At 57.1% G+C, this 26789-nt stretch overlaps 2 protein-coding genes across 2 annotated transcripts in view; both read right to left on the bottom strand.

The window, feature by feature from the left end:
* Window positions 1-1086: 1086 nt before the first annotated feature.
* On the bottom strand, window positions 1087-9887 carry LOC119113702 (protein dimmed). The gene is made up of 4 exons (XM_037237971.1): window positions 8110-9887; window positions 7123-7340; window positions 4781-4917; window positions 1087-4030 (listed from the first exon to the last, which is right to left on the bottom strand). Exons 1-4 carry the CDS (start codon window positions 8168-8170, stop codon window positions 3919-3921), a joined length of 528 nt encoding a protein of 175 aa, XP_037093866.1. The 5' UTR covers window positions 8171-9887; the 3' UTR covers window positions 1087-3918.
* A 1095-nt stretch (window positions 9888-10982) lies between these two features.
* The window catches only part of LOC119114017 (neurogenic differentiation factor 1), a 54380-nt gene continuing 38573 nt past the window's right edge, over window positions 10983-26789 (bottom strand). Inside the window, exon 6 of the mRNA XM_037238249.1 lies at window positions 10983-11091. Within this exon, the coding sequence (XP_037094144.1) occupies window positions 10983-11091 (109 nt within the window). The remainder of the gene's footprint in view (window positions 11092-26789) is intronic.

The raw sequence follows: 26789 nt of genomic DNA, 5'->3' as shown, positions 1-26789 counted from the left end.
GGAGAAGCGAAGACTGAAAATGACGAGAAATGCGTAACATGAATTTGGGTCGGCCCCTGGGTCCGCGGCAAATTTCGCCTTTGTGAGGTTTGCCGCAGGTGGCGCTGTCGCAGAAAGCTGTCACAACTTGCATATTATGCTGACTTTGGGCCTGTGGAAGATGGACTGTGATGCACTCTAGATAAATGGAACTTCCACTGGGCTTGTGATAAGCTTGATACCAGTCTTTTTGATACCAACCTTTGAGATGGTCACGTGATCATGACGTCAGGGACAGCCACCTCGGTCGCGCAGCTGGTTAATGCGCGTGCCAACGTAGATGGAAGGTCCACGAGCCAAGCCTGACTTCGGTACGCTCTTCCTCAATCGGCTGTTACAAAGCAGATGGCAGCACCTGGGAGTGATCGCCCTGTCGCCGCGTTACGCAGCGTCAGCCAGCGCTCACGATCGTGGGATCATGGGCGCGGCCTGCCTTTAAGCAGACCCGCTGGCATGGCAGCGCTTTCAGACGGCATGATGCCGCTTCATGTCACCGGAGCAGTCTGCTGACCCTCGGTTCCGATGCATCGGGATGGCCTGCGTGTGTACATGCGCCTCCGGGGAGGCACGATAGGCAGCGTGTGATGAAGCCCGTCTCAAAAGGTGCAGACAAATGAAATGTCTGCCTTGTACATAGTATGCGTGAATAACTATGATTGAATGCATACCAAGCATGACGAGAAGACACGGTTGGGCCCCAAAAACATGCAAAGCATGCCGCCATTTTCATGGATAAGCGGCTCTGTTCAAAAGCTTGAAACGGTCATACTATCTTCACTGGCCATGAGGAGGTAAATTTATCGTAAAAAAGCCACGCGGCGCCGCTCGTGATGGCAACACTGTCGATCTCCTCACTCGCAGCCACGAGATGTGGCTGTATGATCAGCATGACCATGCGCCTGCCGGTCACGTAACCGAACTCAGAGAGAAGCCTAATGTGAGATGTTGTGGGCTGAATAATGCCGATATGGTGGCCGACTCCAAGATTGGAGCGTTAAGTGCAAGTACCTTCTTTACGCGTCTTACGTTGCTGAAGAAGCCACGAACTTTGATTGCGTCCCATGTATTCATCGCTTATGTACAAAAATACGATATCTAAATGGCCACATCCAGGACAAAGGCCGGCCCCGGCTAATTCTGCGTCAATAAAACCTCGAGAATAAATAATATGCACACATGAACGCCGTGACGTCACACGACCAGCGGCTACCGACACAGCACGTGCGGCAGGCACCCCTCCCCGGTCTGTCACTCGCAAGGTGTACTGTTCGTGGCCGGCCGACAGCGCAGACGCGCACGAGCCCCCATCACGCATCACGCCTGGTCAATGCACACACGCGCGACGGAAGACAACATGACACGGAAGGCAAGTGACATTGGAAGACCGTTCACAACCTGGGCCTCGCGCATCGGGCCGGCGCCGAGCCGCGCTGGGGGAAGCCCGCAGGGTCGGGGCGAGGTTCCTCCGGATAACAGACACAGACGCCGTTGTGCGCCTAGGCCGCATTCGAATTGCGCTGAGCAGACGTGGGAACGCATCGAGTGTTACACTTTTTGCGTGTAAGGATCGGTACATTTGCCCGGCGTTTACGTCGTTCAGTGGGCCATTTCCTACCGAGTGCCAGCTTGACAGCGCATGTTTTTAATTAGATGCACTTCGTCCTTTCACGATGGCTGAAACGCGAAACACATTTTAAGACAACGTTCCTCGTGGGATTTTTGTCCAATAAAAGAGGTCTTTTACCATGGCCACATCCAAGAAATGGTATTTTTTAGATTATTCGTAATGCTGGTTTTTAGAGAAATGTTTTAACGGACGATGGTTGAATACCATCGGTGACATCGTTTCATGGCGGATCTTTCAAGCTGCATCTATATATTTAAGATGTTTTGCACCTTGACCGTCGTGAAAGGAGCACAATGGCATCCGGGATTGGGTCCAAAAACAGACAGCAATGGGCGCAAAATAACGGGCATAGTACATGCTTCCGGCCATGACGTATAGAAAACTGCAGGCGGTTAACCTCCAATGAAACTACTCGCGCCTACGGAACATTATTCGGTACTTGCACCGCTTGTCACTGTTCGAAAATATATCTGCAAGGTGAGCGGCATTCGCGAAAAACTCCGACGCGTTCTCAGCACGCGGTCTAGGGTCGTTCCGCTTCCACGTTCGCAGTTCTCACGTTCTCAGTAGAGCACCTCTATGATCTAACGCGAAAGACTCACGGTTCCCATCCATAAAGCGGACACCAACTACTGTCGCTCGAGCACTTAAAACGCCAAACACCGGACAGCAGAGCTCAATCATCGCCAAACAAGAGCGGTTCAGTGGCACGGCATGCATGTGAGCTGGAATCTTGGATCATGAACTGACATCAGCCGGTGCCATTTTACACGGAAACCCGGGTAGCAAGGTTTCGAGAATAGGAAAGTCTTGAGCAGCATCAGCTGGAATCTACTTAGTGAGATTTACGAGGCGTTTCCGGGGGATGGCTCTTCAAATCAATGTCGTTGCTGGCCGTCGCATGCCTCTGTGGTGCATCTTTTGCAATGCAATCTTAATTTCGTTCTCATTATTTGCTTAAGCACATGTTTAAAAACGGCGGGAAGAATCATGTTCAAACTGCAAGGCTGAGCTCACAAACGCATATTAAGGGCAACACGGTAGAAACATAGTAAATGCTCTTCAAAAGCTTGTAAGGGCGCCAAAACAGCATGCAGACGACGTCACATTTTGCCTACGCGATATTGCATAGCAAGCATCACCATGGGAGGGGGGCGAATCAGGCTTTCGGGCCGCTCAGAGACCTCCCGCGCAGCTCGGGGAACCGGGAAAGATCCACCTCGCTCCTGACACCGGGGGAAGGGGGGGGGGGGTGTCAGGCGCTTTGTACACCGGCTCGTGACAAGCCCTCGTTGGCTTCAGCCACCCTTCGGCTTAAAGCCACACTACCATTGCACGCGCTAGCATTGCACTCTCTCTCCGAGCGCAGATACGATCCAACGAAGCCTGGTGGGAGCCAGAAGGAAGACTGAAGGCCGTGTCATGGAAAGCGGCAGAAACCGTATCTTCTTCAAGCTTAGAACCAACGCGTTCATGCGTAAACTGTCTCATAGTTTTGGCTCACTCGGGAACCCACCACCAACAACGCTTCAAATACGCTGAATTGTATGCACCATCTTCCGGCAAAATCTACTACACACCACATCCTCATAGATCCTGCAGAGCAGCATGTAACGGGCACGACACGGCATCACATCAAAAACCTCACAGACACATAACACGACCAACGCCCGCGGCCACACCAGATCACACGATCTAATGATCACGCCACACCTGTCTGACCTCACCCCGCCAGTGACGTCACATCACATGACCTCGCATCTGCAGCGGCGCCACGCCGCACAGCGCCGCTCGGCACAGCGCCTATCACATCTGCGGCCTTCGGCTTCGTCTCCCACTAGACCGCGGAGTCCAGGTCCCGGTGTCAGACCGCGGAGTACAGATCCTCGTGTGGGACCGCGGGTCCAGACCCTAGTACCGGACCGCGGAGACCAGATTCCGGTGTCAGACTGCCCAGGGAGTCAGGACTCCGGTGTGGGTCCTTCGAGTCCAGACTTTGATGCGAGCCCGAGTCCAAACCTTGGCGCCAGATTTCGGAGTCCAGACTCTGGTGGCAGACCTCGGAGTCCAGCCTCCGGCACCGCGAGTCCTTCGCGTCCAGACCCTGTTACCAGACCTGAGGCCGGACCGTGGGCAGACCCTCCCAGGCCGGATTCCGATTACGCCGACCCGGTGCGCGGCCGGAGGCCGGAGGCCCACTGCGTCAGCGGCCGTGCCGCCATTGTGCCCTAGAAAAGCGCTCGTGGCGCCGCCTATAACGCCTCGTCCCTCCGCCGGCTGGTCTGGCCGGGCGGGCCCAGCCGAAAGGTGCGCATGACTTCCTCCACCTGCTGCTCAGAGGTGGGCGCGAACTGGTCCAGGAACCTGCCGAAACGGAACGGCTAGGGTCAGAAGGGGTCAGGGGCGGCTGGGTCAGAAGGGGTCACGGGGCAGCCGGGGTCAGGAGAAGTCACGGGCCAGCTGGGGTCAGATGGGGTCACGGGGCAGCTGGGGGGTCAGGAGTCACGGGCCAGCTAGGGTCAGAAGGGGTCACGGGGCAGCTGGGGTCGGGAGGGAACTGCTCCAGGAACCCGCCGAAACGGGGCAACTGGAGCCTCAAGGGGTCATGGGGCATCTGGGGTCAGAAGGGGTCACGGGACAGCTGTAGTCGCAAGGAGTCACGGGGCAGCTGGGGTCAGGAGGGAAATGCTCCAGGAACCTTTGGCACAGGGTTACACAACAGGGGTTAGACCGGAGCTGGCCGAGAGACCTGCCAACACGAAGCAACAAAGCCGGGGACCCAGTGATACCCAACGCAGCTGGTCGCATGTCACCAGGGGCCGTCTGCACACAGGAACAAGCGCCTCTCAGACGGGATGGTGACACGCTCGGAAACTGGACATAATCTGAGTTTGGACAGCACTGTAGTATACCGTGATACCTTACACTGAATTTTGCTTTATCCCGTCACGCTTTGCTGCGCTTTAATACATCGTGCCTCCCAGTGCTACCACGAACACCACCTGCATTCAGTCAAAAGCGAATGTGTGACTCATAAGGCGCATCGGCACACCGTTCAGTGGAGAGGCACACAGACAGTCGCGCGGCCGCAAAGTCCGCCTGTTCGGCACTCACGAGAAAGGCTTGTGACCGCCCTTGATCTCGCAGATGACGTTCGTCAGCGCCATGATGTAATTACGCGCCAGCGTCAGCGTCTCGATTTTGGACATCTTCCGCTCCATGCTGACGGGTGGTATGACCTCCTGCAGATTCTGTGGATAGAGCAGCGGTTCAGAACAGGAGATTTCGGTGATAGAAGAAATTTAAGAACAGAAGATTCGGTGGACAGAACACAATTCCAGAACAGAAGATTCTGCAGAAAGACCATAATTTCAGAACGGAAGATTCTGTGGACAGATCAGAAGTTCAAAACGGAAGACCCTAGGACAGAAGACAGCACTGCGCCGCCGCCTTGGGTGTGGTTACGGGGTATGGGGTAGTGGTTGATGGTGCATCTCCGTTCTAACTTACGTGCTCCGATCATTGGCAAGACAACGAAAACGACACAGCGGTACGTAATACGATGCACATGACAAAGATGACGAAGAGTGGTAAACACCCTCTTGTCCAAAGGATCGTAAACATATGCACAGGATTCAGTATCCGCCTTTAGTAATGGCCAATGGTAAATAAGGAACACATACGTTCCGAAAAAGATCGACGCAGTAGTAAAGATGGCCCCGTAAAGTGTTGGATTGCTAGCTACATAATGGTGATATTTCATTCAAATTAAACTTATGAGCAGGTTTTTCACTTTTTTAAATCGGCTGGTGGGACTGAGACGAAAAGTTTGGCCTCACCTCTCCCCAAATCTGATTTCTCTCCGGATTTCGCCCACTTGAATTTGATTCCTCGATGTTAAGGCTAGACAAAAATTAATATTTTGTACATTCAAAACTGTTGGAAGCTGGGGAGGAAAGACTTCCCAGGTTAAGTTTATGAGAGCTAACTTTAGTGAAAAACCCAAAATGGAGTGTAATTTACAGAAAAAACATCTTTGTAAACCTTTTTAAGGCATCACTGTCGCTGATCGCACTGTATAAGCACAGCCATAATTATGCGAAAACTGCACCTGCCGAAGCAGCTGGGTGAAGACGTGCGTTATCTCTTGTCACGGTCATCCCATATTTTTCAAAAGTTGTCACGTGTTGCAGTTAAGTGTTCTGTTTCTCAACCCTGGCGACATCGTTCGAAAAAAACTGGTCAGGCATTTGTACACTGCCTAAACATATGAAGGAATTAGCATAGCGAAAATACTACGTACCTACAGGGTACCACTTGGCACCAAATATGCATGATATTAACAGTGATGTGTTTAGGTACATACTACGTAGTACACCTATAGTTCAGCTAATTGTTCTTTATCAATTCGACCCAGTACTCCCTCTTTGCTGATATGCACGAGGGGGCTGAAAAGGTGCGTTGAGGAGACTCAAGTCAGCTCCCGTGTGCAGGCTAGTGCATAGCACGGCAGTGTGGCAAGGCCGTTCAAATATGCAACAATACTTAAATCACCATACGATGTGTCTTCCGCCTATCCTACCCTCTATCTCCATCTTCACACATCCAAGCCCACGTTTTTTATTCGAACACCTGCCTGTCAAAACACACGAGCCAGTGCTTTAATAGCTTTCACAACATTCAGTGGGACCCGTTTTCCTTCGCCAGTAACTGACGTATGTGCTAACGCTGATCGATCCGCAGGCGCAAATGAAACAGTTGGACGGCCAACACCATCTTTTATTATGCGGATGTCGCGGAAACCGGTCAGGCTCCTATTCCAAAGCTTCAGCACATTGACGGGATTGCGACACGAGTGGTTACGACCGGGTTACTTTCGCACGCACGGACCGACCACGCTCCCCTGCGCGCGGAGCACCGAAGCGTCACGCGGTCTGGCAGCCCTTCCACGGCATGGGACCGTGCAGACCAGCACAATACGAACGCGCTTAAAGCCAGGCTCGGCAAAATGTCTGCAAGTATAGAGCGGAGGGCCGTTCTTTGCTGCGGTTAAGATCGATTCGAAGTGTAGATGCCCTTGGTTCGATTCCAGTGGAGGGAAAACTGCACCCGGTGCCCTCTTCACCGGAATGCAGCAACAGGACCAGGCTGCACATCGCGTGCATAAAAAATACCCGGCCAGCAACATGGATTTAGGATGGAGCAAAGCCAGTGCAAACCATTGACCTTTGTCCGATTTTAAGTCCGGGCCACTTATCCGCCTTAGCAGGCCATGGCAGGGATTAAAACGACCTAAGCACTGAACTTGATTTTTTCATGGTGAGCCGCACGACGTGACAAAGCGCACGCTGGTTCCGCCGTCACAAATACCTGGTCCTCCAGGCTACTGAAAGTGCCCGCGCCAGCTACAATACATAAGCGTCGCCGCATCGCAAGAGAGGCAAACAGCTACTCACGTGGAAAGCAGCGTTGAGGCCGTGCATACGTATGCGTTCCCGTTCGTTGCTCTCGAGTCGGCGCAGGTAGCGTTCGCGGTTAGCGGCGCCCTGGCGACGCCGGCGGCCGGGGCCGGCGGCAGCACCCGATCCGCCTGCCCTCTGTTGCTTGTTGGGCGAACTAGCGTCGCTGCTCGTGCCGCCGTCGGAGTCGCCCGTGTTCGAGGAGCCGTCTGAGCCTGCACCGATGGGCGCATAGCCGCCGTCAGTTGGGAGCCGATGGGCACGGCAGCAGGGAGTTGCTACGGATAAAATGTGCTACACAGAATCTTTAAAAGTGCACGTTACGAACAATGGCTTCCAGACAGCGGCTTACGGACCTCTACACGGCGAACCGCCGCCACAAGAACATCTGATTTACGACCAGTTCCCACATTACACTGCGTTACGAAGGTGAATGATGATGACAACGCTTACAGGAGCTGCGTGTGTCTGAAGCTGAAAACAAACAGAGATTGGAGATGCAAGACCTCAGCAGTAACTGACGACTGAATTACCTCAAGCTCCGAGCATTTTTGAAGCATTGTGTCAACCGCTAAAGTCCTGCAACTTTTATCGATTTTAGAACAGGGAAGAGCTTGCTACACAAATAGTGTTTCCGAGCCAACCGGTGAAGGACATCGATTGTATTGTAATCGGCGGTCGGCAATCTTGCGCGGTCGGCGCCAGGGCCCACTGCGCTGGCGCGCGTCCTCGTGGTAAGTGCCATAGCAAACCGAGCCCCCGTAGGGGCCGATGTTCAAGTCAAAATCGGCAGAAAGAATAAAGCAGAAGGCGTTAGACTGACAACAAGAAAGATAAAGGCTCAAGTGAGAAGGAGATATAGTTAGTTATTTGTTTTGCATGTGATGATAATGCAATGCGCTGGCGCAATCCACGGAACTTACGGAACTTAGTACAGCTTCCACGGAACTTAGTACAGCTTGAGCAACGTTTTCAATCACGTACCTAGCCGCCGTTTGATAGCCATCCGTTCGCTCTGGTCGTAGAGCTCGAATGACGTCATCATGTCGTCATCGTCGTCGTCGTCCTGCCAGGCGGTCCTCAGGTTGTTGGGCTCGACGCCGTCTGTCGTCAGGCGACGGATCTGCGGAGGAAGGCGGGCTGGTGAAGCGCTGCAGGACACCTCAGTCCGACTGACAGGCCGGCGCCAGACAAGATCTCCTTGGGAAGAATTGCACAATTGTTGACCGCGGAGCTTTCTCTACTTCTCCCAGCACAGTATAGCACTCAACCAATACCACGGTATCATCCACACGAGAGCGGCAGCGAATACTCCGTCTCCCAACGTCAGTGGATATTGAAATTGGGTCATTGCCGTGCATGAGAAGTTACAACTCAAAATCGCCCTTGACCCTGTCGCAACAACGGAACTTTCCACTCCCATAACCGTCAGCAGCATAATCGGAGCACCCTTGGCGTCAATGCGACATGGCAGACTCGTTCGTAAAAATGATGAGGTGAACACCCAACCCTGCAGACCCCACCGGAACACCGCCACCCTCGGCCCCCGACACGCCACCAACCGGCCTCGACGCCCGGGAAGGGAAAGCAAGATAGCTTGACACCTCACTCTAATCGGTAGCCTTCCACGGCCGCCACACCCGCAGGCTGCATTCTTCGTGCCAATGTCAAACGCTTGGTGCATATCTAGATGCCTGGGTCTCGTATGTCATGTGTCAAGAAAAATGGCGCTGACGAGGCTAGTTCATCTTTTGCTGACAAGTGGCGGGGTTCATTGTCGTGTCCTTCGTTACACTACCAGGTACAATAAACCACATGAGCACACGAGCTCGTGCCACTTTCAAGATGGGTCTCTTCGATGGGGAGATTTAGACTGATCGAGCTGTTTTTTTTTTACAACGAAACGGAGGACGATGATGTCGCCAGCTGGATGTCAGACATTGGGGGTGGACGAGCAAGAGACATTGCGAGTCAGGAAAATGGGGACAAACGGCAAATGGAAAAAGATGCAATATCCACTGCTTTATAAACAGTATTAAGTAAATACCCAGGCAGGTCAAGCATGGTAATGCAGTTTTCAAAATGGGCTGTGCCAAAAGATGACGAATACCATCAGATTTTTACTGGCGCTCAACAGCTGTGTTGAACGAGGTAAAGTAATACACAATTTCGTTCAGATGGCCTGCAAATGTTGCAATTATGATTGTTGACGCCTGGATAATGGTGAAGTGTAATTTTCATTAATGGGCCATGTTCCCCACACCTTCCTCTGTCCCCTCAATGCGCGGCCGAGATCACGGCACTAAGAGCACCAGAAAATCAAGAGAGGTTTGTGGGAAATCTGATATGCAGGACTACAAGCATGCGTCTCGCACGCATAAATAATGAAAAACAATGTCGCTTCATTATTTGTGAGAGATGGCATCCATCTAAGATGAACGTTTTAATCAGACCTGGAATTCAAATCAACTAGGGAAAATCAGACGGCAAAATAATGCATCTGCTTTTAAGACAATATTGGACTCCACCTTGATGTATACGTTCACTGGCGTATCCAAGGGTATCAAAGGAGCTATAGCCCTCGCTCTCAACGACGGCGAAAACGCAAGCTTTCTCTGTGTACGCTTGGTTTTCCGTGAGGCAAAAAAGCTGTCCACAAGCCGTTTCGTAGTCAATAGCCTATCCTCGTAAATGGAACTTCCCAAGATCGCCCCACGGTGTGATGTTGAATCTCCCTGGGATGGGTACAACCGCAGCCTGGCAGCAGTCGCCCGCTTCCGTCCCGTTCGAAGGCGGCCGGACTCTCCTCCGCTGAGCGATACCAACCGAGGCTCGCCTTCCGGGCCAGTCGTCCCAGCTGACTGGTGTCGGCCTCCGGGGGCCGTCACGCCGTGTGCCGCCGCACACTGGGTCAGCGGGACGACCCAGATCGGGGCCGGCCGCCCATTGGTCGGCGGCCGGCCAATCAGCGCCCGGTCTGGAGCGTTAACCAGGCGGATCGGTTGACGCCGACCGGCCGCCCACTGCACAATGGGCATAGTGTCACGGCGCGCTCAAGGCCATGACACGGAAAGGCGACCAGGGACGCCGAGAGGCTGCTTCGTAAAATATACGAGGGCAGCTCCAAAGCGTTCGAAGATCGGGCCAGTCGATCGATATGGAATACGACGCGGTGCAAGTGCAACCAGACGAGACCGAAGCAGATCCCGCCTTGCGATGCTGAACACACGCCCAGACACTGCCACTCCGATAGAATCGTCGGCTCGTGTGGAGCCAGCTTCGCGAAAAACACACGATCAGATTGCCCGGGCATGTAATGGCAGCAGTCGAACGTCCTTGCTTACTCCCTTCACTAGCATGCACTACAGCAACCACGCCGCAGTTTATCACGCCATGATAGCAGACGGTGCGGTGCAAACAAGCAGCCGACGGACAGAAACGGACGCCTGCACTCCCGAAGAGCTGAGTCTTTCGACAGAGCGAAGTGCCCTGAAGTGCAGGATCCGCCGGCAGAAAGGTGGCGGACAGCGTCCGTGGCAGATTCTGCGCTTCGAGAGTCGCGCAGGTCGCCGGCTTTCCGCGGGATTCGCAGTCGAGCCCCGTGAGCCCCCGGGGTCTATCACGCCCCCCCCCCCCCGGGGGTCTATCGGGAGCAGAGCGGCCGGGACCCCTGCCGCGCCGGACGGACTCGGACGGGCCGACCACCGCTGGGGACCCCGTGCCGCCCCGCCGGTGCGGATCGTCGCGCCGCAGCCCCAAGCAGCGTTCGGTGCCCGCCGACGCCTTCGGCAGGTCCTTCCCCAGTCACGTCCGTGAGCGTCACGTCCGTGAGCGTCACGTCGGTGCCACATCCGACGTCACGTCACGTCCGCGTCACGGCTCGGAGCGCCTTCCAGCGGTCCTCTGCAGGCCGTCTGGCGTGCCGCACCGCCGATGTTGAGGACGACGAGGACGCCCGAGAGGCGGCTGCGGACGGGGCGGAGCGGAGCTAGACACGCGATGTCGCTGACGCCGCGCGATTGGTCGCTCCTGTGGTTGGAACCCGGGCGAAACCTGGCCGCGATGACCGATCGCGGCTGACGGCGAGGCCGGTTGCCTTTCACATCTTAAAGTTCTCCGGTGGGCGCTTGCGACGGCGGCAAATCGGCTTTGTCGAGCGCCGACGCCGAAAATAACGATTATCCATTGCAAACGCCAACCGGGGCCCGATTGCAAAACCGATTGCAAAACCGATTGCATCCGACGAGCGGCCGCGATTTAATGTTTACCGTCCTGCCGTGCCCGCTCAGTCAACCGTTTTGTCTGCCGGCATACGGTCGCTATCTGGACGACAGGTGGTTGTCAGGCGGCGCTGAGATCTCACCAACTGCCGACGATACCGCACGAAACGGTTCCCATGGCGCCCGAAGCGCATTGCTGCTGTTCCCACATCGTTGGCGTGCTCCGGGCGGCGCGTGAACGCCGAAAACCGGGGGCATTGACGGCTCTCAAGAGGGCTGCAGGCCGCCGTGCCACCACCGTGTGGAGCCTCCCGGCGCTGTCTGGGAAGGTCCGTACGTGTCCCACACAGCCCAGGCCTGGCGCCGGGGGTGAGCGCCCCATGCGCAGCGTTCGGCGACGCAGGCAGCCTGTGCCACCGAGTCAGTGCGACAGAGGCTGAGGAACTGGCCGGACGGCGGCACTCCGCACATCACACCCGACCGGAGAAACTCGGTCACCCGGAACGCGGCCACCCCGACTGGCGCTGGCACATCCGACTGCATTACCCCTGGGCGCTGTCACTGCAACTCTGCGGAAAAAGACGCTGTGACACCCGACTACACTACCCTTGGGCACTGTCACTGCGAAGATGCGGGAGATGAATGCCACCCCCGAGATGAACCCCCGTGCAAAAGCGCTGATAACCGGCGCCGAACACCCGACGTCGCGCTGACGCTGGAGAAAGCGGCGAAGCGATGGATGCGATTAGTGAACACAATACCCCATGGTATCGCAGCAGTTAACGGGTATTGTGTCACGGCCGAAAGTGTCGATGGCAGCAGCTCGAGCATAAAATTAAAGTGGAGAACGTGAACGCGGGCGAAAGGGAACAAACACGAATATCTTATGTAACCACGGGCATACTAACAGCGCGGTTGGAGGAGGCTCTGTGCTTTCCGACATGTGCTGCGGTATCCTAAATGACGCTACGAATAGCTCCTTGCCGCAGATAATTCCTCGATGCAGAACGCCAGCCGAACATCCAAGTGATCTTTTCACTGCAGCAACGAATTACGGGAGGAAAGCCCAAGTCAGGATATCTCCGTCGTCACGCCAGCAGACTCCTATCACGGAAGCACTCGGACGAATAATGAATTCGGGCATGCATCATCTCATCGCGGCTTTTCCACCCGCGATTTCACCTCTGAGGCAATGGCAAGGAGCCCGGAACTGACATCTACAGGAGGAGGTGGGGTCGTGCCGAAGGCCAGCCCAGAAGCGGAACAAACAGATAGGCGCACTAATTGTGTTCAAATAAATATAAAATAAATAAATTGCCGAATGCATTTCACTTCGTGCTCAGGGCATGTTCGGGAGAGAAACAAGCCTCCGTGCTACCTGGCATGTACCACCCTATGACCTGGGGCACCCAGCATTGCGTGTAATTGGCTTCAGAAGAACATCACGCGTCGGTGCAAGGCCAATTTCTCCCTCCTTCGCCGAATGCTGAGCATGAGCATGGCGAGAACCTCGACCCAAAGACAAAACAATGGAGTTCAGTTCACAGAGATACCATTTATTCGTGCCCACCGACCACCCAGCAGGGCACGGTGGTCCGAGGTGGGAAATGGGGTACGTGGGTCCCGTAAAAGAGACCGGTATGCCGGGAGGAGCGGCCCATCCTCATGCAGCCCCCACGTGGTTGTTGGAAACAGAGTCGGTATGCTGCAAGGAGGGCCCATCCTCATGCGGTCCCCACGTGGTTGTTGGAAACAGAATAAGACCAGCGGTGAGAAGGGATATGGGATACCGCCCGTGCGCCGTCGTGAAAACACGGGCCGGTGGTAGCCCAGCCCCGCTCCCGAGCTGGCCAGAACGCGACGACACCCCCTCCGTCCCGCCACCTCGCACCGGCGGCTCCGCGCCGGGCCGGGGCTGGCACGAGCCGTCGTTGCAGGCGCGCCGACTCGGGGGCTCGAGGCGCAGGAGCTCACGCCTTCGGCCCGGCGCCGACCGGCCGCAGGGAAGGCCGGGCCGCCATGGGCACGACATGAACGTCACGCCAGGAGAAACCCGGCGACTTAGTTGCGCCACCGCGCCCGGCATTGCGCCATCGCGTCAACCGCAGAATGGTGGCCGAGTGGCATAACCCGGGCCATCCAGATCGCCCGTGGGGCCTCCTGTCTCCCGCAGCGCCGCCCGGCAGAGCACGTAACAGACGCCGTGTCCCATGTAGCTGTGACTTGTGCGCACGCAATCGCGCCAGTGGTTGCGATAAGCGACGCTCTATTTGCACTTCCGACCGCAGCAAAGACTCGCTGGCATGTTGCCGTCCGCTGCCATCAGTTTAAAGTGCTGACCGCGATCTCGCTAGCCACAAGTGATGTGACAACACTGCAACGCTGGGGTTTTTCAGGAGTGGTGACAAAAAACGCACGGTCGCTAGCGCTTGGGCGTCATCACGACGTTCCGCCCAACGCACGCGGCGTGCATCATAATATTGCACAAACTGCACGTGCGGTACATGTGGGTGGCACACGCGTCACACGCTCATGGGACATGCGCCGCGAATAATCCGGATGTGCCGCACGCACGTGTCGCACGTGAAAAGCGCGCCTGAGCGGCGAATGCCGCCGTTCCAGACCAGAGCCACCCGAAGGACGCGGCAAGGTTCCCTACTGCGCACATAAACCGTCCTTGAGCGTTCGTTTTTGTGCGCACGCCGCCACGTGCGTGCGGGGCGGCGCCGCCCTCGCCCACCGGTAATGGGCATCAGCCCGACCCGTAGGCAAGCGTACCCGAAACAAGTCAAAACAACCAGCCCGCGCCGATTAACATCCGCCTCGAAAAAGCGCAAACTGAGGCCGGCGCCGCACACCCGCGTTCCGCCACAGCGGCAACGTCAAGCGCCACTAGACTTGCGTTCAGAACGGGGTCTGTTGGCAGCGACGGCCCCGGCGCCGGAAACGGCCCGGGGTCACGACCACTCGGAGCTGCTGTGCAACACATCATTCAGTGAATAATGCACTTGCATGACACACAGTCATAATCATAAGGCTGCACCAGGCGATGACAACAGGCCTCCCATGTTGCACGCATCACAAAATATGTACAGGTGGACACATTCCGTCCGAATTTAAGGCAGTCGGTGGCGGATACAAAAAAGTAGCTTTGTTACTACTATTCGTGCCAGCCTTAACCTCGCGTGCGTAACAACAGGCTGGCACAGACAAGCGCGGCAAAAGGTCAGTTCTGCTATCAGCAGTCGATCTGCAGGCGTCTGAGATGGCCTGTTCGTGCGCGCTGCCAATCTTGACATGCGGAAGTGTTTTGACGTGCTGAAAATATGACGCAAGCAGTGGGGCATCTCTCTCTTCGAGCCTGGCGGACACGCCGAAGGCAGACCATCATTCTCATCAGTCAGTCCACATGCAACCCTATTGTCGCTGGTCAGCAATTGGACGATTTCGATGTAAGCACGGGCGTATGCCAAAGAACTTTGCTGTCAACTAGCCGATATTGTCCCTTGTCGTTTGTGATGGCGCCGGATGATACCAAGTGGTCATAATTTGATGGATTCATTTTTGTGACCTACCGGCGCGTGTGCGCGTCGCACAGACCTGTGGCCAACCTGGTTTCAGAAGGGCATCTTTTAAAGTGGTACGAAGGTAAGATTGTACCTCTTACGCGTACAACGCGGACGTGCAAATCAGCACCAGACTCGCAAAAATACACAGTTCCTTCAAAACCAAGGTCCATGTGATGCACGCAGGTGTTCATAGATGCTGTGCACAATATCACAACATAGTATGGCGCTTCCTCACACAACATAAGCCGAAAGCATCTATTGGAAGCTATCGGTAAAGCGTCCCTGAAAGACACCTCACTGCTCACGAGAACTGCGTGCGGAGCAATGCGTGTAAACCAGCCTATGAAGAGAACTGCAGCGGACACGAGCCAGATCGCACCACACCGCGAGTCGGAATGCTACCGGCTCATTATTTGGAATGGTTTCCGGAGGATTATGTAAGCGGAACGTTCGACACCTTATTAGCAGCGAGTGCTTGTTTAGCATCATTGTGTTCGGTGGTTATGGGTTTCCCACATGCTCTGTAGACAACCGATAAGGTCCCGTCACAATTCCGCTAGCTTGCAGCCGACATTGTCCCACGGATTACCCGCCACGGATTGCCCGCCACACCCCGTCTCTGCCGTGGCGGCCTCTTCCTTCTGAGGCGAAACACGTGACTGCCGCCCCCGTCGGAGTCCTCCACTGCTCCTAGTGGAGAACTCCGACGGAGCCCTCGGAGTCCTCCACTGCTCCTAGTGGAGGACTCCGACGGAGCCCTCGGAGTCCTCCACTGCTCCTAGTGGAGGACTCCGACGGAGCCCTCGGAGTCCTCCTCTGCAGCTGTATTACCCCCACTGCTCCTAGTCTGGAGCTGTGCTACTCCACTGGCGCCAGTCTGGAGCTGCGTCACTTCTGTTGCTCCACAGCCTGCAGCAGCGTTACCCCGCTGCTCCCCACCAGTCTAGAGCTGTGTCACCCCGCTGCTCTGTGGTCTAGACCGCTGTTGCTCCATGTCTGGAGCTGTGTTACCCCATTGCTCCTAGTCTGGAGCTGTCCTACTCTGTTGCTCCACAGGTTGGAGCTGCGTCACTCCTACTGCCTCCAGTCAGGGGTTGTGCTACCCGACTGCCATACAGCCTGGAGCTGCGTCACTCCTATTGCTCCCCTACCTGGAGCTACGCCACTCCTTCTGCCTCCAGTCTGGAGCTGCGTCACTCCTGCAGCCTTCAGCCTGGAGCTGCGCCACTCCTTCTGCCTCCAGCCTGGAGCCGCGTCACTCTCTCTGCTCCACAGTCTGGAGCTGTATAACCCCGCTACTCCCAGTCTGGGGCTGTGCCACCGCCGTCGACTGAGCCAGCCGCTGGCCGGCAGCCAGAACAGCTTTCACGTGTCCGGTCCCAATGGGCCGGGCTGGCCGGCGCGTGAGAGCGACCTTGGCCGGCCGGTGCCCAGGCGCAGCCGACCCAGGCCGGCTCAGCGCCGCGGGGCTGGCGTGGGGCCGACCCACCGACCCACTCCAGGTGGTGGCGGTCGGCAGGCGACCCGAGCTCCATGTCAAGTCGTGGCACGGTCGGCGCACAGTCGGCCGCCGCCGCGCTGCCCCCCGGCGCCTCTTCTACCCGACGCTGCACTTTTTCGTAACAAGGCTCTCACATCTCGGACCCTGAGCGGGTCACGGCGAACGTGGTCGCCGACATCATTGGCATGACGGAGCTGCGGGATTACCATCGCGGAGTGGCTCAATCAAATGCCACCGGTCCGGGTGCTGAGTCCTGCCCCGATCCGGCTCGCCGCCGGGGACCGGTGCGGTCGCCGCTGGGACAGGGGTGCGGGTCACCATGAATGTCTCTAGTCTGTGTGTAGGCCGTGCCCCCCCCCCCCCTCCCACGCGGCGCGATTCGAAGCGCCGATTCCGCGACGTTGGGATCAGAGCCGGCTAGCCCTGGGCACGACAGTCTTGCCTACCACAGTCGTCGCGCCAGTAAGGCCGAGAAGCTGGCCCGTAGGACCGTTTAGGATCACGTTTGACTTGCAAGGTGCATTGCAGCGCTTGAGTTGCAGGACACCTTGCATGAGCGTAGACCCGGCGGCGGCTTTCCTGCATGGGGATTTTTACAGCTCGAACCATGACTTGAAACTACTGTCTTGGCGCGAGACCACCAATCCCCTTTGTTCGTTTTTCTGCATGGTTTGGTTGCGGCCAATCTGACGCAGTCCTCGCGGCCCGTTACGCGTCGGATGTCCATTAAGTAACGGTCCAGCAAAGGACTTCGGTCACATTCCGCACTCTGATCTGCGGCACAAAGCAAAAGCTAAAATGCCAAATGAATTTTACGGTGGGTCTCCCCATTGTCCACAGAACTTATTGAAACCGGACAAGGTGGAACACAAATCCTTTCACACTTAAGGACTCAATAACTCCTCAACTCTACGCTTAATGCCTACATGTGAAACTTAAAGCTTCACATTGAGGTCGTGGGCATGGTGCATTTCTTCGAAAGCTGCTGGCACTGAAACGATACATTGCATCCTGTACGACTGGTTTAAATACATGCCACACTCTGCTTTCACGTTAAATGCCCTTTCATTTTCTTGCTGATCCAACACGACCAACTTACTGTCGTAAGTATCACCTGATCGGCGCCAACAGCTGACCAACCCCCGCGCCGCCTTGTCAATGTCACATTAGAGGCCGACCGCAGGGTGACCTTGGGGGGAGGGGGCGGGGCGAGGGGCCTCACCCACCGGAACGGTACCACCTCTTAGGCCGGCGGTAGCGGCCCCACCCTGTCCGGGAGACCTAGCGAGAGGCCCTGCAGCGTCCGGGAGGGGCTGCCAGGGGTTCTGACCTCTCCAGAGGCAGATGGATGGTTGACGCCTTACCCTGTCCATAGAAAGCAGTTGGCGTTCTCATCCAGCCTGCCTTTGCACATGGGTCCCAATGTCCATTCATGTGTAGGCGGTGGTGGCTATGCACTAGGACTTTGGACCCACTTTAATTAACACAACCTGCAGCCTAAAAGCCAAACTGGGAGTGCATATGCCCCCGCGGCGACCATTCACGCACAGGCTGCACCGCGAGCGAGAAAAACTCGGCTGGGCGAGGTTCGATCCGGAGCCTTTCACCGCGCCGCCGGGGCCGGGGGCGGGGCCGGGTGTGGCCGCCGCCGCCGGGCGCGCGCCGCGTGCCTTTCTCCCGGCCGGCGAGGCGGGGGGAGGGGCGGGGGCGGGGAGGGCGGGCCGGCTGCGGGCAACCCTTCGGGCGCGGGTGCGGACAGAGCGTGGAGGGTGGCGGGTCACCGTCGGGGAAGTGGCCGGGCGCAGGGACGGGGCGGGCGGGGCCCAGCCGCCGCTGAAGGGGCGCTCCAGACCCGGACACCTCTCCCCGCGGTTGGCGGTCGGGGGGTTTATGCATCACTAATGGTTTGGGAGCTGGCGCGGGGTGAAGGTCGGGAGCAGAGACAGCATACATTTATCTTTCGTCAGCCGTTACGCGGCGCTTCTCACACGGTGATATTTTCAGTTACATGTTACCTTTCATCCGCCCATTTGCAGTTTAGCGAGGTGACGACAGGACCTGCTCTCAGTTAAACGCCAGCATCAGCACCCCATTCGAAGGATCATGGAACTCTCGCTATCTTACAGGCGGAATCCTACACCAATTAACAAGAATTGTCGAAGGGTTTGATGCTGTAAAGTACAGCACTTTTTTCGGCATAGCAGCATTGTTTTATTTTACTCATGACGCTTCTCACACCTGATCTCTCGCCTACAGCAGCGTCTCGTTGTCTCCCTCGTGCGTAGAGCGCGGCCCGACGTCGTACCGCCAGCCCGCCGCCCACCAGAAGCAGAGCCGCCGACGCCGTCCGCTAGCCGGGCGACACTGGTCTCCCACTGTCCGTTAGCTGGGAGGCACCGGTCTCCCACCGTCCGTTAGCTGGGCAGCACCGGTCTCCAGCGTCCGCCAGCCGAGCAGCACCGGTCTCCCAGCATCGGCTCGCTGGGCGGCACCGGTCTCCCACCGCCGCCGCCGCACCCGCAGCCAGCTCTGGACCGGTTCCCACACGACCGTGTCGCAACCCCTGTGTCGGCCCAGCGATAGCTCACCGGCGGACGCGGCGCCCCGGGCCGGGTCACCGGGGTCACGCCGCCGGCCGGGAGGTCAGGGGGCGGGGCCGGCGAGGCTGGCCCCGTCGGAGGGCGCGGCAGTCGAGGGGAGGGGGGACAGCGCGGCGGGTTCGACGCGGTGCGCGGCAAAACAATTTTGTTTTGTTTTGTTTTGTCGAGCCGAGCTGGCTGTTGAAGTGTTTATTTTTTTAGTTAGGCACATTTTTATCTATGCACATGCTTGTTAGCTCCTTTTTATCAGCACATACGCCCGTATATCAATATGCTTCGCTCACCTCCATTATATCACCAGTCACATGCATAACTTCCCGAACACCAGAATGAAAGGTGGAACACCGTCACGAACCATACCTGGGATAAAAAGCGTGCAATAATGTATGCATGTCATGTCGTTTTGAAGAGTGGGTGCACCCACCCAAGCACATGAAAGGCCACTGTTTTAAGAACCGGCCGCGTCTGTCGCCGGCGGACCTGACCAGGGTATTATGGGTTTTCAGCATGTCTTGCACGGACATAGCGGCACCGGCTCGGAGAGGTGGCATCGTTGTCATGACCTGACTTCGGCCTCAGCACTACCTCAGATGTTCCTCACGGTTCGAGGCATGTTATGTCATGCACGCATAGTATGCTGTAGTATATGTTACCTACAATATCACACCAAGTACATGTGTGTGTTTTTTGCATGCATGCATTATGTTACGTTATATTGGGCTATCACCGGATGTTGTCACTACACATAGTGATCCATCTAAGTCGGCTTTGTTCTTTGGTTTCGTTGAAATGTACATGATTTAATCACAAAACGATCAAAACTACGTTTTTCCACTCGACACTCAAAACGAGCTAAACCAGTGCTAGAACCGTGCATTAATCAGAGGCCATGACCTGGTCCACACGATTGGCCAGCCGTCGGTGCCGGATAGGCTGTGAGATGACCCGAAAACCTGCTGCCGCAACCAGGATCCCAGTGAGTCAGGACCATTCAACTCTGTCCTGTCGCAGCCCTGGGCCTGCAGCGAGTCTGAATCAGAAGCAGACAGACTGAACAATGGCCTTCGCTGTTCCCAATCTCCGCCGGCTGCAAAAGGTTGCCAGCACTTGGGGAACGGCATTTGTGAACGCCCGCTTTGTGACATGAATAAAAGATTGTCAATAAGGTGACCTGCATGAAAGTGTGGCCTTGTCCATGTGAGCAGAGATCAGTGTTTCGGTGATTGTTGATCCTCAGTGACCGGCGCTTTGAAGCGACAAACAGCGCCGATAATGTAAGCTCTGCTACCGGCGGGCGCCCCGTGATGCAAGTCATGCGTCGTCAAGCTTCCATGAACAGGACCTCAATAAATAAAACCGCTGCATGAAAAACTGTTGTCAGCAAAGCTTTAACGCACGAGCACTACACCTGGCTAAACTCCAGGAAAAAAAATGAGAAGACATAGAACCGGTGTCGGTTCTTACACATTTCCGCTTGGCTGCATAACTAGCGCACATGTGTCAAATTACTGCCCCAGCAGGTCTTCTTCCAGCTGTTTGTTCTACAGCACGCAGTTACGGTGCCCGCTCACGCAGGCACTCATGGGACATGCCCTCGCCTTTATGGACTACACTAGAACAAAAAGCCTCTATAGCACCCCATGATTGTCATGCCTTCAAAACAACCACGACGTAAATAAAGCAATTTGAGCCGGTGAGTCCAGGGCTACACGCTCCACGAGCAGCGTCGGAGCGGATCTGTCGATCGCAGCCAGGCAACGGATGGTTTGTCTCGGGTGCTAACAGGAGGTTCACTGTGAAGCACTGGACACAACACGACAGGGGTTCACGGAGCGTGTGACGCAGCAAACATCAGAAGACAGGACAAGGCATGACAGGGGTTCACGGAGCGTGTGACGCAGCAAACATCAGGAGACACTCAAATATAACACCCACAGCGCTATCGGAGAAGGAACTGGGGCGAGGGCGTGTAATGGCCGAGCCCAGACATTCAACAAGCATCCCCTGCCAGTAGGTCGATTCGGGTTCCAACTGTTGCCGTTGAGCTCCACTGGAGATCATGTAGTGCAGCGCCATAGCTCAGCTGACGATCGATGCACCTGTTTCGTAGCCTCAGACTAACTGGCCCACTTCATCACCTGACGCTGGATGGGACCGTGCGCACGTGTGACGTCACGAGCCCGCCGACGGCCGGCTAACGGAGCGCGGCCTCTCGGGTGTGACGTCACGTTTAAATGCCGCTCGGGCGTCCGCGCGCGGCGGGACCTTGGCCGACTGGCTGGGGGGAGGGGGAGGGGGTGTGAAAGGGCGGCCGCGGCCGCTCAAGGACTGGCTGGCCACCGCCTGATCCCGCCGCTACCTGGAACCGGCGGCGGCGGAGGGGGGGGGGGGGGTAGTTTTAGACAGGTCCGGCGTCGCCGCATCGCTCCGCCGTCGCGCTCCGCCAGGAGACAACAGCCGCTGCCGGCAGAAGCGATGAGCCCGGGCCTCCGCGAGGCCGACAACCGGGTGGAGCACGGCACGCGGGCGTCACGCAGGCTTCCCTGCTGCCAACGAGGTCGTAACGGCCTGCAACGCGTGCGATGCACCGGGCCGTCGCCGGCGGACAGTAGCAGCGGCGCGCGGCGGCGATCTCCGGCGGCGACGTGCCGCGCGAGCGACGGTGGTCGTGCACGCTGGGATTTCGCCGTGCCAAAGCCGTGCTCCCCTACAACCCGCTCGACGTCCGTGCCGGTCGCGGAGAAGAAACGACGTCCGTCGAGAAGGCGTCGTGCTCTGCGTGTGGAGGTGCGCTGGCACGACTGCGCACGTTTTCCAGCGAGGTGAAAACTGGCGGAGGCGGTTAAGGCTGACAAGGTGGAGAAAGGCGTTCATGTCACACTGGCGTGTGGTAATCCACATCACAAGTCGTACGCCACATCGCTGTGCAAGGCCGATAGGGGACCGCTGCTGCTGTGTGGCCATGGCCGGACTGATGCCGCAGGGGCCCACGTCTCAGTTAAAAACGCGGTATCGTGCCGGGCAGTTCCTAACGAAGTCGCGCGTGATTTGCATTAGCTGCACGCACCTCTCCCCTTCGCGGATAAGTGTGCGAAGATGCCGTCCAAAAGGGAGCCAATGTTCTGAATTGCTACTGAGGGTCGGGGAACAGAGACAGGGAGGGAGGGAGGGAGGGAGAGAGCGAGGGGGAGGGAGAGAGAGGGCAGAGAGAGAGAGGGAGATGGAAGGAGAGAGGAAAAGGGGGAGGCAGGGAGACAGGAGGCAGCGAGACCGGAGGCGGGCCGAGACCGGGAGGCAGGGAGGCAGGGAGGCAGAAAAGCAGGCAGGCAGGCAGGGAGGGCAAAGAGAGAGGTAGAAAGAGGCACAGGGAAAGGGGGTCCACGAGCAACTGGATGTCACCCAAAGAGCCCAGTAGGCGTGCCCCTCCGCTGCGGCACGAGCCCAAGCCTTCACACCGACCGCCACCTTCGCCACGGCATGCATCATTATCTAATCGCCCTCTGACGTGCGGCTGCATTAGAAGTCCGGCCACGGCTGGGGCCGGGTGTCCGCATCGATTTGGCAGTCGACAGCTGGCTGGGGTCGGGCCAGCTGACACCCGCACGTGTCGCCCACGCAGGCCGTCGCCAAAGGCTCGCCGCACCGACCGCCGCTGTCGCCAAACCGAGCCGTGTGACGTCATTTAAACGGTCGATACTGACGTCAGAAGTATGATTAGCATGACAGGACGGATCTTGGGTGTGACACGGGTACAACGTGCGGGGAAAAGGGCAAAGAACTGAAGCGGGGAAAATGGAGCCATTGGCGTGCAGGGTAACAGATGGCGGAGGAGTTGTACACGTCCTGTTTCCACAAGACAATGCGTAAACTGATCCATATGTGCGTGATATGATGACAAGCATATGCTGATGCTTGGAGTGTTCTTTGTCTACATCTTTGTGAGCATCGCAGCAAACCTGCGGTATAAAGCGGTCGAAAAGCTGGCGAGGAAGGAAGCTAATGCGCGCGTCGCGTAAATCTAGTTAATTACAGTGCTTTGATAGGGCACTTGCGTCATTTCATTCATGAGCCACTTGCGTAATGTGTCATTAGCCAGGGGCACACACGCCGTTTGTGGAAACAACTCGTCCACAGCACCGGGGGCACGGCCTTGCGACCGTTAAGAAGATGGGTATCAAAAATCGAGAAGGGCGTTGCGTAACCACCGAGGAGCTATTCAGCGAGTGATCTCATCAAAACGACTCATCAGCCCTTCTCAGAGACAATGCCGACTACTGACCAGGGCGACCTGGTGCCGTGCGGATTAAATACTCCAGCAGCCGCAGAGATTTCGAACCCCCGGACTTCGCTGTGGCTTGCCTGCTGATCAGCTGATCGTGAGGCTGGGCCCGCTGTTGTTCGCCCGGTCCGGCCGCCCCGCCGCCGGCGTCCAAGCCTATCCACCGGTGGCTGTGGCCGGCGCCCGTCGCGGACCTCGCCGCTCTCCAGGCCTTGAGGCCCGGCCGCCAGCACATCGCGGCATTCCTCGGGCCTTTCGACAGCGGGTCACGGCGGGGGGCGTGCCGTTATTCGCCGCCCGGGGCCGGGGCTCGGCGCCGTACCGGTTCGGTGGGGATCCGCCGAGCCGACAGCATTCTCGGCCGGCGGCCCAAACCGTCGCCGCCAAGTGAGAGTCGCACGATCCAGCGTCTAGCGCGAGAGCTAGTGCTAGAACGGTGAGATGTGGTGCTCACCGACTTTCGGTGCAGGTCAGGGCTTACCCGTCTGTGGTGAGAAGGTGCGAGCGGCGACTTTTGTGAGACTTAGCACTCACAAGCATCTGGTAAGACAAAAGCACTCAGTCTCATCAATGTCCAGAAATGACTACTCCAAGGCTCAGCCAGCTTTGGGTGGATCAGAAGCTCACCAAAACTCGGCGAGAACCAGGCATTCTGCTAACGCCCGGTGAGAACAAGGCATTCGGCCAGCGTCCGGTGAGAGCCCGGCATTTAGCTAGCGTCCGGTGAGAGCTCGGCACTCGGCTAAGATCCGGTAGGAATCCGGCATTCGGCTAAGATCCGGTAGGAGCCCGGCAGACGGCTAAGATTCGGTAGGGCCCGGCATTCGGCTAAGATCCTGTAGGAGCCCGGCATTCGGCTAAGATCCTGCAGCAGCCCGGCATTCGGCTATGATCCGGCAGGAGCCCGGCATTCGGCTAAGATCCAATAGGAGCCCGACATTCGGCTAAGATCCTGCAGCAGCCCGGCATTCGGCTAAGACCCGGCAGCAGCCCGGCATTCGGCTAAGACCCCGCAGGAGCCCGGCATTCGGCAAAGACCCCCGCAGAGCCCGGCATTCGGCTATGATCCGGCAGGAGCCCGGCATTTCGGCTAAGATCCAATAGGAGCCCGGCATTCGGCTAGGATCCTGCAGCAGCCCGGCATTCGGCTTAAGACCCGGCAGAGCCCAGCATTCGTTTAAGACCCCGCAGGAGCCGGCATTCGGCTAAGATCCGGCAGGAGCCCGGCAATTGGCTAAGATCCGGCAGGAGCCCGGCATTCGGCTAAGATCCGGTAGGAGCCAGCCTGCCTGTTCGGATCTGTGAAGTTGCGCTCCGCGGCCGGGTCACGGCAGGTGGCTGGAGGAGGTGGGGGGGGTGTGGGGTGGGGGGGGGGTGGGGAGGGGGCGGCGGGTGGTCGGGAGGGAACACACTTGTGACGGACAGATGGCTGTGCAGGAGGGACGGCCGCCACAATGAATAAGCGTCTCTACCCGAGGTCGGCAGGAGCAGCAACCGTCCTGGGGAACGGGATTTTGAAATCATCTTTAAATACCATATAAAGAACACCATCAGAGTCCAGGAAAGGACATCACCTTCCCCGAAAACAAAGGCTTATGTGAGGCCAAAGCGAAATTCTTAAAGCTTCAGATAGGTAGCTCGAGTGCTTGTTCTGGAGCCCGGAGATTACATAAGGTCTTGGACTGAATGACCTGATTCAATATGCTTACGTTCCCAACACGCTTTCAGCTACAGCTACCAAGATGGAAAGCTGGCATCTGTCGACGCTTGAATGGTCGCTAGCATAGACTGCTAACACGACGTAAGCCAGTGGCCAATGAAACAAACGTGCTGCTCTGCTGCTTCTTCGTTGAGGGCGCAAATAAAAACAAATGTGGCGGTTAACGTGGCAATGGGTCAGAGGCTGCGAGCAATCAATGCAAACATGCGTAACGCCTCCCGATAGCTAAAATAAATTAATAAGCCAAGCAAGGAACCACGGTTCGGCGTTTAGGAGGTTAATAAGTGGCCTCATGTCGGCTAAATTGGCAACGTACTTTGGCAAGCAATTTGAAACACGTGAAGTGATGGCAGTTGAGGGCCTGAGATAGATGATATTTCCGGATCATATTATTCATTTTAATGATAATCTTTTCCCCAAGCACAGCCGGCGAACAAACAACAGAAGGGGGTCTCCTGTTCAGATCCCTGAAATCCGGATCCATGATGCTCTAGAATGGCAGACACACTGCGAACTATAAGGAATTATTCCTACGATCAGGAATCTAGAGTAAAAGTTCACTGAATGATCCTCTGGGATCCTGAATCTTTTATCTAATTCGTATGGAGTGATAATTCGCACTTCCTGGGATATTTATCTAAAGCCAACTGTGCACATACCTGTGATACCACCAACATTACGGAGTTCTGCACCAATAGCACGCCATCCCCAGAATGCTATCTACACGTGGCACTTCACATGTCCGTCTTAAAACTGCATCGCACGCACACAGAGTTTCGCAATAACTGCCCGACTTGGGGGTGGGTGGGGGTCAACGCGCGGACATTCGCCGTCAGGAAACAGCACGGCGAACGTGGCCGTCAGCAGTGTGGAATGTGGCCAGGCTGGCAGCGAGTGGGCCAGGCAGGCGCAGCGTGGGCAGTGCTGGCAGAGCGAGTGGGGCCGCGCTGGCAGCGAGTGGGCCGGCGCTGGCAGCGAGTGGGACCGGCGCTGGCAACGAGTGGGGCCAGCGCTGGTAGCGAGTGGGGCCAGCGCTGGCAGCGAGTGGGGCCAGCGCTGGTAGCGAGTGGGGCCAGCGCTGGCAGCGAGTGGGGCCGGTGCTGGCAGCGAGTGGGGCCGGTGCTGGCAGCGAGTGGGGCCAGCGCTGGCAGCGAATGGGGCCGGTGCTGGCAGCGAGTGGGGCCAGCGCTGGCAGCGTCCAGCAACCCAGTGGCAGGCCGCTTCCGGCCCGGCTGGTGCCGTGAGCCCGAGACCGAGACAATGCGGCGCCGACCAGAACTAACGATTCCGTTTGCAGTGAGGGCTTGGCTGATCTGATCACGCACTGATGCTGATGCTAAGCGCTGTGTTCGCGAGACTACAATATTAATAAGGTTGATTTTTCCATTCCTGACTATGTAATAGCGATGCATGAATTATGTCCTGAAACTGCCTTGGCCACCAGTTGCCATCTTTCACCTCGGTTATGTAGCGCGTAACCCAACCGCCGCCGCTTCTGAGCCCCAGAGCCGTGACCTCTCGTGGCTTCTCGGTCACAGGACAGGCGGCGCCGCCACGCGGCACGGGAGTGGCCGCTTAAGTGTGTCAGGACTGGTGGCCGGTCAGCCGGGTGCGGGGCGCGGGCCGGGACGACGACACGGCTCGCTGACCAACGCCGCCGCCGCCGCCGCCGCCGCTCAGGGCCCGGTTCTGCCATCCGGCGCATGCGGTCAGTGCGTGACGAACCGCCGCGGTGGCGGCTGTCGCTGCCGGCGGCGGCGGGGCTAGCCTCCGGG

Source organism: Pollicipes pollicipes, unplaced genomic scaffold (assembly GCF_011947565.3).
Source record: "Pollicipes pollicipes isolate AB1234 unplaced genomic scaffold, Ppol_2.1 Scaffold_7262;HRSCAF=8765_pilon_pilon_pilon, whole genome shotgun sequence".
Lineage (NCBI taxonomy): Eukaryota > Metazoa > Arthropoda > Thecostraca > Pollicipedomorpha > Pollicipedidae > Pollicipes > Pollicipes pollicipes.
This window is presented reverse-complemented; position numbering and strand designations above follow the sequence as displayed.

What these genes read in the sequence shown, in the direction of transcription:
- LOC119113702 (XM_037237971.1), bottom strand. Translation starts at nt 8,170, where the DNA reads ATGATGACGTCATTCGAGCTCTACGACCAGAGCGAACGGATGGCTATC. An exon ending in GGCTATCAAACGGCGGCTAG is followed by an intron (nt 7,341 to 8,109) that starts GTACGTGATTGA and finishes CCATCGGTGCAG; the next exon opens with GCTCAGACGGCTCCTCGAAC. An exon ending in GGCGGTCACAAGCCTTTCTC is followed by an intron (nt 4,031 to 4,780) that starts GTGAGTGCCGAA and finishes CCGTTTCGGCAG; the next exon opens with GTTCCTGGACCAGTTCGCGC.